Raw genomic sequence first — 12,118 nt, 5'->3', positions numbered from 1 at the left:
ATTGGTATTTGAACATTTTTATAATAATTTTTTTTTCTTTGTTACAGGGTGCCATTATTTCCATTACGTAATGCATGGTGAGTTATTTTAATGTTAAGTATATTTTTGTTTCTGTTATTATACACTGTTAATTTGTATTTAAATGTGTATTTTATTATAACTTTTAAATTATTAAAATAATACCTTACAACAGAAAGAAAAGCTGGGACACAAAAACTAGTAATGCCTTGCAATGCCAATAAATCAATCTGGGAGACCTATCGCCATTTGAAAGATCAATGCCCAATGGCCCAGATAAAACTAAAAGAAGATATGTATCGTATTCGGTTTCAAATTAAGATCTTTTCTTAATCAAGATTTAGGTAAAAAGGAATGATTTTTTCGTGAAATTATTGGTTTAATGTTACGGGATCTTTGTAAAAAAATGGAGAATTAAAATTAAAAAATCAGTGTATATCAATTTCACCTGTAAAAGAAAGTGATATCAGCATATTAGAATAGATAACATTCAGGTCCCTGTAACAATTTCTGCAAAATACCTAGGACATTTGGATAAGAATCTGCGTAGGAAAGTTTACAACAAAAAGAAGAGAGGAGAATTCAACAAAAAATTTAGGAATATGAACTGCATCTTTCGTAGAAATTCTAAACAATTATTGCCAACATACTACTCATTTAAAAACAAATACTAAGACAAGTATGGACATACGGCGCACAGCTAGGAATACGCCTAGGTCAGAGAAATAAGGAAAAAAATATCCTGTTGGTGACACAACCCCCTCCAGGCCGAAACTAAATTTTTTAAGTAGTATGGACATCTATATTAATAACCTATATTTTCTCAACCGATTTTGATGATATACATAGTTATAAACAAATGAAGATCAAATACGGCAAATTTTCGCTTTTTTTCGTCTATTACCAAAAAGTTAACCATTTTAAACAAATTTGAGAGTAAGAAACTCATAAATCGTATAAAAAACTTCAATATGGCGTTCGCTGAATATGTCTATCCTTATTATTTGCTTAGAAAATTGGAAAATAAATAATACATTTTGAGTTTTTAGAAATATTCATAACTAATGTAATTAACTTAGAACCTTCCCCGGAATCCCTGAGGCTTCTCGTGCTTAAATCATACCCTAAATTTCAAAGCAATTGGTTAAATAGTTTAAAAGTTATTTAATATGTTTATCCCAAATTAATTTTTTTGCAACACTATAAGTCATAAAATGATGAAGTTACAGTAATACTTTAAATAGTTTATGAAAGAAGAAGATTTATACTATTAATATAATTAAAAAGAATGTGTGTGTACTTTGTACGCACGTAAGAAGTTATACTTCTACTACATATTATGTGATTTTTAAGACAATACCAAAAATTTAAAAAAATAAAAGAATAAAACGCACACAAACACATTGAAAAATGCCACAAAGAAAAAATGATTTCTGAACGATAATAATTGTTGGCAAAAATTTTAAATACGCATTTTCTGAAAAAAAAAATTATATAACAAATATACTTACAATCATAAAATGCATAAAAAAATAAAAAAAATGAAAGCTTGCATCGGGAATCGAACCCGCGAATTTTGGGGCGCTTTGATTCGTAATCGAAGCCTAGACTCACTCGTCCAATTCCACATTATTTGTCATGTGGAAAAATAGGGCAACTGAACGTTTTACTGTTTGACAGTTGTTTTGAATATAATTAAATTATGTAGTTTAAATTTTGTGGAAGAAAATATTAAAATATAACAAAACAGTAAGAAAACAATATATTAGATGAAGATTGGTAGAAGTTTTGTTGGTAATCAAATTAAGTATGTAAATCAAAGCATTACATACCTACTAGATAAATAAATCTACGCCAAAAAATCATAATTTAAAAATAAAAATCGGACCTAATTTGGGATTTCTCTCTAAAATCCCCATTCTTGAGAAAATAAATGTACAGTAGAGCGTCGATTATCCGAACGTCGATCAACCGAACGACCGTTTATTCGAACTATCGACTCCCGCGTCCCGCACTCGAATACCGAGCAAGCGTTAGTAATTGACGCTTAAAATATCTTCAATTTTCTTCAATATTGTATCCAAAAATAATTATGTTGTTGCAAAGAGTGCACTTTTTTGTTTAGTTGCTAGTTGTCATTATCACGATATAAATAAATATGTAGGTATATAAATATGGCTTTTATTCACTTGTGGATAAATATGTATGACTATAAATATGTATCAATATATTGCAGTTCGATTATCCGAACAAATCGGTTTTTCGAACACCTATGTCCCCCAATTAGTTCGGATAATCGACGCTCTACTGTATTCCAACCTAATCCAAATGATGTATAATTACAATATGATTATAATAAAAACTACTTACCAAATTAGAATGAGTTTTCCTTGTCCAAAATAGTCCAAAAGTCCAAAAATATAGGTATATGAAAACTATTTAAAAAGGCAGTATAACTATTAACTAACTTTTGTTTGTTGTTTCTTTTCCCACAAATTTCAAAACGCAACAACCATAAATAATCAAACTACAGCTGTGCCACAGCCGCCATATTGAATAATTTTTGACATATCATTTGAACATCCAATCAGAACAAAGTTATAATGCGCATGCGCCGGGATCATATGTTTTAACATATAAAAATTCACCCTCATATCGCGCGTGAAGAAGTATAACTTCAAAAAAGATGACAAAAAATATTGCAAAATTATTTTGCAAGAACATGTGAATTAAAAAAAGGGAGCGGGGGCTAACTTCGTCCCTAATTGTCCTAGAACAATGGCTTTTGTTTCTCGATGTGTATAAAAATTCAGTCTTTCTAAATATGAAAATAAATTTTTCTACGGGTAACAGTTAAAAAGTTACTCTAATTGTTTAAAAGTAAGCAAAAAATCGACATGTTTTTGCAAAACATTTTACACTGTTTAAAATTACTTTTTGTCGTTTTTTTTTTAATTAAGTTAATAGTATAAACGTTTTTCTTTCATAAACAGCCCGAAGTATTACTGTAACCTCATAATTTTCTGACTTATAGTGTTGCAAAAAAAATGAATTTGGGATAAACAAATTAAATAACTTTTAAACTATTTGACCAAATTGCTTTGAACTTTAAAATATAACTTAAGCACAAGAAGTCTCAGTATTCTGTTTAATAAAAAGGTTTTAACTTAATTTTTGCATGAGTTATGAACATTTATAAAAACTCAAAATTTATTATTTATTTTGCAATTTTCTAAGCAACCAATAAGGATAGACATATTCAGCGAACGCCATATTGAAGTTTTTTATATGATTTATGATCTCCTTACTCTCAAATTTGTTTAAAATGCTTAACTTTTTGGTAATAGACGAAAAAAGTGAAAATTTACCGTTTTTTGATTTTTATTTGTTTTTAACTATGTATATCATCAAAATGTCGGTCTTGACGGTCCAGTTAGCTGGGGCTCAGTCGATCGACAAGTTTAGTGGATTTGCGATTTGCGGTCGCTGGTTCGAGCCTCAGCTAGGTCATGAAATTTATAAAAGGCCAATGCCGTAGTATAAAACTCACAATAGAGGCTACGGCTTGGTCTGGAATAAACTGGCGTCTGATCGGCCTATGGAGGAGCGGTACGGGAAGGGATAAGGGCTTCCGGCTTGGTGATACTCCTCCATAGATCCCTACCGAAGGGCGTTGACGCCTAAGAACGGTGTATACGTATCATCAAAATCAGCTGCAGGAAACATACAAGTTATTAGTATAGATGTCCATACTACTCAAAAAATATGGTTACGGCCTGGAGGGGGATGTGTCACGAGAAAAATCTTATTTCTCTGGACTAGCCAGTAAAAATAACATTGAAGTAATACAGAGGTCACAGGATAGGATACTAAGGAGTAGTGTTGATTCTCCTTGGTAAGTAATTATCTGAAGATGGAGACAGTAGAACAAATAACTTCCAAAGGCGCCAGAAGACGTGAATAATTTCTACTTTAACATGTGAATATCGAGGTCATCCAAGTCATCGACAACACAAATATAGAAAGAAGGCTCAAAAGGACAAAACCCTTCGAGTTAGTGAAGCAAAAATAATAATTTGTGTAAAAACAGAGCATTGTGAGAGATGAATATATGGTTTGTTCAACAGTAAATGGTTTGAATTCAATTAGTGCGGTCGTAAATATTATTAAATTTATCTGACCTGGCCCATTGTTAAGACCCACCCGGAGCGATAAGCAAACGAGGTACACAGAGTTGGTCTTTTGACAATTACACTGACTAGACGGCATAATAAAGCCTAAAATAAATTTTACCTAAAACCGGGCCTTTTATACTATTTTCGGTTAATCCGGGCTGTTTATAGTGGTAACTAATTGAACTTAACCATTTACTGTTTAACATACCATACCTGTGTAAAGCGTAAATGTTACTGCAAGTTACTACCCATAGAAACAATACTCAATGAAACTATAGTTTTTACAATGACACCAATAACCCTTTAGGTTAGAATAAAACTGCTCATATATCTTCTTGATCAGTTTGTAGTACAAAGTACCTCAGCTCGTTAGAATGATAATAAAAAATAAGTAGCTTTACGGGATTTTATGTACTCACCAGTTTTTAGGGGTTCAAAATGGTTTTTATTATTATTTCTCACAGTTTTTTGTGTACTCATATGTCTTTCAATGTATTAGATAAACTAAAGCGATATGCTACACTGAATTAAAATCTAAAAATAGATCCTTTGTAATAGGTATATTTAAAATTCCCCAAATGAGGGTTACATTAAATCACTGAACAATTTCGGATTAATTAATCCATCATCAGTGTAAAATAAGTAAAACTTAATTAGATTTTTAGTAACATTGATGATGGTTGTTTTAGGGGTATATTTTAGAGCTTTTAGGACATTGATGCTGGATTTTTTTAGTTCTAAGACGTTCTGTGATTTAATGTAACCCTTATTTAGGGAATTTTAAATATACCTTTTACAAAAGATCTCGTATTTTTGTGATTTACGGTATTTTATTTATTTAGCGTATGGCTCAATACATGCAATAAATACAATAATAATTGTAAAAAACGTAAGTACATAATTCAAAAATACAAACATAAGCTCATATAAAAACGAACATAGACAAAATACAGATAAAATATAAGATAATACAAACAGATAAGGTTATATCTTTAAGTCAAGTTGAGCTATCCATTCAAGGCCTGCAGGCGTAGTTTTGAAAAAGTCTTTTGGGTCCCCTCGGTATGCCCTCAATTCACATGTCACTACTATGTGTTGGATGGTATGATCTGGAGCACCACAGTCGCAGCTGGAGGTAGGCTGTTTTCCCCATTTATGTAGGTTGTGTGAGTATACTGCATGTCCCGTTCTAATTCAGTTTAGGCTCTTCCATATGTTTCGTGGCTGGTCGAAGCCATCAGGCTTTTGGACTGGGTCAATAAGGTTGGATACTTCAGGTGAGGCTTCCTCAGACAACAACGTGCGCCATCTGGAGGTAACATTGAAATCATCTGCTGTTAGCTGTTGGGCTGTTTTTATGGGTGGTTTTCTGGATGGGAGTCGGTTTGCTACTAAACTCGGGATGTCTTCATGGATTGGTAGTTTCAAGTTACTATTTACTTTCGAATACTCCGTTATCAAGGCCTTTTGTCTTCGTAGAATAGGCGGAGGTATATGGCTAAGGGTGGGAAGCCAATATAGTGGAGTAGTCTTGATGCAGCCGCTAATCATTCTCATTGCTATATTAAGCTACGTATCGACTATCTTCACATGACGACTATTTAGCCAGACCGGTGCACAGTACTCTGCCACAGAGTAGACCAAACGGTATAGAGCCAGCTAGAGGAATTTTAATTTCCTCGTGAATTTTTGAATTAAAATCTTTTTCAAACTAGTTACTTACTTACTTAAGCCGTCCTCTTATACCTTACGGTGTCGAGGTAAGTGGAGAAATCAGACGTCTCCATACCTTTCGGTCAGTAGCTAGTCTTTCTGCTTCTCTCCATCCAATATTTCTTTTTGCGCAAGCCTTTCCAATATTTGCCTTCCACGTTCTTGCTGGCCTGCCTCTTCGTCGTTTGTTGTCAGATACCGCTTTCCATACCCTCTTTACAGTTCTACCTTCACTCATTCTCGCCATATGTCCGAACCACGATAACTGTTTCGTTTCAAGTCTGTCTAAGGTCCTTCCAACCCGCACCTGTCACGTATGTCTTCATTTCTTATACGATCACGTCTGGTCACCCCGGATACCGCACGTAAATATCGCATTTCGCATGCTTGAATTTTACTACGGATGTTGTCGTTCACTGTCCACGTTTCACTACCGTAAAGTAGCACCGGCTCGTATACAGTTTGAAATACTTTCATTTTTGTTTTCAGGCTTACTTCTTTCTTCCTAATATAACTTTTATTTAGGGCATAGTATAATTTTGTTGCGCTCATTACCCTGCTGTTTATTTCTGGTTCTATATTTCCTTGCCCATTCGTTGTCGATCCTAGAAACTTGAAGTCCTCTACTTGTGTAATGGTCTCATTATTCAGCTTTACATTTATATTTTCTTGAGTTTTAGATATTACTAAAGCTTCTGTTTTTTTAATATTTATTTTCATCTTCATTTTCATCTTTATTTTCATGTAGTTATTAAACTGTTATTCTATTATTATTTTATTTTCAATTATTAAATCTATTATTTTCAAACTAGTTATTAAATTATTTTTTCGCCGTTCCTTCCACAGATTTTCCGATGTTTATATTTTAAATTCAATTTAGCTCAGATTGATATTTGAGAATCCGTAAACCGTAATTCTCTAAAATGTTTAATGATAACATATCAGGCCGTTAGTTATTATCAGCTTCAGCTTCATTTAGTTTAATAAGCCAACATAATTTTCGGCGTTTTCGGTAATGAAACACTCGATAGAGTTGCAATTTAAAAGCGATTAAAACAGCAAATTGCAACACGTTTTGGCAAAAATTTCATTTCGAAATTACAATATACTCCACATCGCCACACACGTTGTCTTTCCATTGGCGCTAACTAGTTTTTAATGCAGTTTTACGTCCATTGGCGGAGAAAACTGCGAACGACAAAATTAGATCTGAAGGAATTTTTCTTGCGCCTCTTATTCCTGTCTTTTTTTTTTCTTTTTAATTTATTGACAGTGTTTTGACAGTTATTATTGCATGTAAAAATGCGAAAATTTTCATGAACACAGGGAATGTATATCTGTGAGCTATAGGGCAGTCAATGAGGGTATTTGGCTCCGAATTCGATCCTACCACATCGATTTACTTGATATTTTCACAGTAAGTAGGGAATAGCTCAAGAAACAAAGTTTACCCTATGCCGATGTGCGCTTTTATCTTGGGGGTGGTTCCCACCCCTTCTCGAGGGTGAAAAGTGTTTTGGTTAAAATAGCCACGGAAGAGGCTAGAGAACCTAATTTTAAGCAAAAACTGTTCTATAATCATTTTTTGAAAACTCAATACTTTTTGAGTTATTTGTGGTTGAAAATTGGCCATTTTCATTGAAAAATGATACCTTTAAGGACGGATTTTTGCGAATACCTTAAAAACTATGCAACTAACAAAAAATTATATATAATATTTCTGTAGGTTATAAAAAACAAAGAGATTTGTTCCTTCATAAATCTTCAGTTAAAATACAAAGAGGGATGTGGTAAGTAAGAAGAGTTTGTTTTTTTGCTGCATGTTCCAATCGGTGTATTCAACTTGAGAAATGACAGAGAAACTGTCGATTTTAGGTGTATAATGATACTAACAAGTTTTGTAGTGCTTGAAAAGACCTTTAAAGTGAGCAATACTAAATGTCGATTACATTCAAACTAAGCGAGATATTCTGCAAAAAAGTTGAGGACTAATGTACTTTAAGAAGAAATGAGAAGTATATTTAACACTTCATCCATCAGAATTTAAAAACATCGTTTTCCTTCAACAACACTTTGTATTATAGTGTTATTTCTATGTTCCAAAAGTTGGACTGGGTTAAAATTAATGGTTTTTGAAAAAAAATAAGATCATATTATAGAGCGCATTTTTAAATTTTCTTAAAAATCTTCGTTTTCCTCCATGTAACTCGAAAAAGATAAGAGATGCGAAAAAAAGATACCACACAAAAATGTAGGGCTTTTTCAGATAAAAATTTCCTTTTTATGTTTCATTACTGTGTCTCTTATCATTTTCAAGTTACATGGAAAAAAAGAAGATTTTTAAGCAAATTTAAAAATGCTCTCTATAATTTGATCTTTGTTTTCAAAAACCATTTACTTTAAAACCGTCCAACTTTTTTAACATAGAAATAACTATAATAAAAGGTGTTGTGAAAGGAAAACGATGCATTTACATTTTGGTGGATATGGGTTAAAATTACTACTCATTTTTTCTTAAAATACCTTAGTTTTCAATTTTGTTTGCAGAATATCTCGCTTAGTTTTAATGTTATGGACCTTTAGTATAGCTCATTTTAAAGGTCTTTTGAAGCACTACAAAAGGTGTAGGTAGCATTATACACCTAAAATCGACCGTTTCTCTGTTATTGCAAGTTGAGTACACCAATTTGAGAATGTACCAAAAATAAAATTATTTTCACCTACCATATTTTTTTTTGTATTATAACTAGAAGATTTATGAAGGCTAGTATCTCTTTGTTTTTTATAGCCTACAAAATGTTTAATATATTTTTTTAGTTAGATGCACAGTTTTTAAGGTATTCGCAAAAAACCGTTCAAAAAGGTATTATGTTTCAATGAAAATGGCCAATTTTCAACCACGAATATCTTAAAAAGTATCAAGTTTTAAAAAAAAAATATAAAACAGTTTTTGCTTAAAATTAGGTTCTCTGTCGAATTCCGTGGTAATTTTAACCAAAAAATTTTTCACCCCTAATAAGAATTCTGAGGTAATATCCTATTCTTGCTCCCATTGACTGGCGTACTAGGGTCTGATGCATAATCTGAGACTAATAAATGTCACACCTTTGCCTATCCACTAAATTCCTACTCATCGCGTTTTGGATAGGATAATCTACTTGTAAGAAGTTTATTATCATCAGGAACATCACAGTTCGTTATGGGCCAAAGTTTTCTTCACAATAATCCTGCCTTCGCCCCTGTCGCTAGCAAATTTTAATGTTCCCCATGCTCTCCAATCATTTTCTAGGTTGACTCGATACCTAAGTATCAGTCTTCCTCTAGCTCGTTCTCCCATCGGCCCTTTTCGGTCAAAAAGTATATCTAAGGAGTGCGACCTTAATCAATTTTACAATGTTAGATTCCCCGAAGCTTCTATGTATGCAACAAACTCACAAATACGCTGTTTTTACGCCTCAAATCTTGCTGTTTTATTCCTTCATAATATTCTTCTTAGGATTTTTTGCTTGAAACGTTTTACTTCTTGGCTCTTCTGTTTAATTGATCACGTTTCTGCTCCATATGTTGCTGGTCACTGGTCTTATCGCTGGTCTTAGCACTGGTCTTATTAGTAATTTACAGACGGTCATTTTAATTTTTCTGGGTAGTTTTGAGTCCATTTGTCTTCTCAAGCCATAGTAAGACTTATTGGCAACCACTATTCTTCTTTTCATTTGTTTGCTGATGGACTCTGAATCAGCGGGAAACAACAAAATTACTGGTACTTGAAAGAAAGATACTGCGGACTATCAATGGGCCTTGCAGAGAAGAGACAACAGGAGAATGGAGAAGAAGACACAATGATGAACTCCAGACAATATACGGAGATGAAAACATAGTACGCTACATTAAATCAAACAGAATACGATGGGCGGGTCACGTACTAAGATCAAGTGACGAAAGACTTCTAAACGCCACATTCTGGGAAAGGCCCGATGGAAAGAAAGAGATGGAAGGACGCAGTAGCCAGCGATCTACGCAAAATGGGAGTACAGCAATGGGAAATAGCTGCTCAGGACCGACAACAATGGAGGGAAATAGTAAACGCGGCCAAGACTCACATAGAGTTGTAGAGCCAAATGATGATGAATGATGATGATGATTTGTTTGCTGATGCTGATCGTCAATTATTATTCTTCTAGTTGTTTGGTTGATTGACCCAGTACAACATATACATTTGGTCTTTTGGGCATTTATATTTGGTCCCGTTTTCTGTGCAAATGCTCTTAACCATCGGAGTGTATCGGTCAGAGACTCTGTACTTAGCTATGTCGATATTATCTGCACATCCGACAACTTGCACATATTTGTTAGGGGTCTACGTCTACCCTAAAATACCGACAGCTAAAATCCCGACATCCACAATCCCGACGGCCAAAATCCCGACACGCCAGAATCCCGACAGGCCAAAATCCCGACAAGCCAGAATCCCGACAGGTTTGATAAGTTTCTTTTTAACATATAATTACATTTATTTCTTGTTTTTTGTTTATGGCCATCTCTTTTTTATCTTTTGTTACTAAAAAAAAAGTATTTTGTATTAAAAGTATTAAACAAAAGTCGGAATTTTTACTTATGCAAGGATTGTTGCATGTCGGGATTTTGGCCTGTCGGGATTTTGGCGTGTCGGGATTCTGGCGTGTCGGTGTTTTGGCCGTCGGGATTTTGGCTGTCGGGATTTTGGCTGTCGGGATTTTGGGCGGCACCGGACAATACAGCTAGAGTCCTGGCTATTTAGTTTGTCTAAGAGAAATATCATGGTTGTGTCGGCCGTTATCAAAGTGGACTCGGACTCTCTTCTGCAAGGAGCTTCTACAGCCGTCAGCCAGTGTCACCGGTTAAAGAGTGGCGATCAACTCATTGATTATTGACCACTCGCCAGCAGAGAATATTACCGCAGAATCAGTGTCTATCAACGGTTTATCGATGCCAACTTTTAGGCTGTAGAAATGTTTCAGCATACTGAGCTACAGCTAGCGCGATAGAATGGCAAGTTGCCGACTCACGGCTTTGAATAGAGAGGCTAATGAAGACAGTAAGTAACTTGTTTCGAATTTGACACGTTTGCGGATCCGCGCTGCTGGATCCAGGACGGTTTGCTAATTCCAGCATTTAAAAAAGAGCGCTGAATCTAGTAAAAATAAAATACATGCGTGAATTTAAAGATACATATATAGCCCCGTGTTCAAGCACTTGTTTGTTATCGAATATTGGGATTAAATATTTATTAAGATAATTGAAGTAAACTGTTGACAAATTCTATTATATTCTATATATTTTTTTATTTAGCCTAAATACCTCAACAACTAAGAGCGCGTTCACATGACAGTTATGACAGCAAAAGCTAAAGCGTATATATAAAAATTCTATACGCAAAAGCGTATATATAAAATTTTACGCGATGAACTTGATACCATAAAGAGTAAAAACAATATAATACACAAAGACATAGAGAACCAAAAGAGACTCGTGGAGGTAGTTAAAGAGATCCCCGCATGTTCAAGAATTGAAAAAGTCCTGGCAAAGGATGGCATTGCGAATCAGGTGGGCTTCATGAAAAACGAAGACGGAAATTATATAGAGACGCTGAAGAAAACCTTACGAATGTTCACATAAGCGCATTTTCCTGGCTCATCCACCATTACTAGCCTTTCAGTAAAACCTGTGCTTTTTAGATTACGAGAAAGCGTTTGATCGTGTCCAACATCACAAGTTAATGCAGATCCTCAAGAAGCTTGATATAGACCAAAAAGACATAAGATGCATTGGAAACTTGTACTGGTATCAGGCAGCACAATTCAAAATAGACAATTCTATATTCAAACCCATACACATAAGAAGGGGTGTTCGGCAGGGATGTATGCTTTCCCCTCTTTTATTTAACATTTATTCGGAAGCCATATTTCAAGAGTCTTTGGAAGATGCAGAGATGGGAATCAAAGTAAATGGAGTATTCATCAACAACATACAATATGCTGATGATGCTGTCTTAATTTGTGACAACATAACAGATCTTCAACAACTTGTCACTATAATCGGAGAATACAGTAAGCAAATGGGATTAGAGATTAATACCAAAAAGACCAAATTCATGATCATCTCCAGAAACTTGGATGCATTTGAAAACTCCACCATAACACTGAATACTAAGTCCATTGAAAGAGTGAGCAAAT

The 12,118-nt window shown here is 34.1% G+C and overlaps 1 protein-coding gene across 3 annotated transcripts in view; it reads left to right on the top strand.

The window, feature by feature from the left end:
- Positions 1 to 12,118, top strand: part of LOC114334647 (uncharacterized) — a 702,930-nt gene that overhangs the window by 565,398 nt on the left and 125,414 nt on the right. For all 3 annotated transcript variants that reach the window (XM_028284740.2, XM_028284755.2, XM_028284761.2), the window contains one exon: positions 48 to 77. In XM_028284740.2, the coding sequence (XP_028140541.1) occupies positions 48 to 77 (30 nt within the window). The remainder of the gene's footprint in view (positions 1 to 47; positions 78 to 12,118) is intronic.

Source organism: Diabrotica virgifera, chromosome 7, assembly GCF_917563875.1.
Source record: "Diabrotica virgifera virgifera chromosome 7, PGI_DIABVI_V3a".
NCBI lineage: Eukaryota > Metazoa > Arthropoda > Insecta > Coleoptera > Chrysomelidae > Diabrotica > Diabrotica virgifera.
This window is presented reverse-complemented; position numbering and strand designations above follow the sequence as displayed.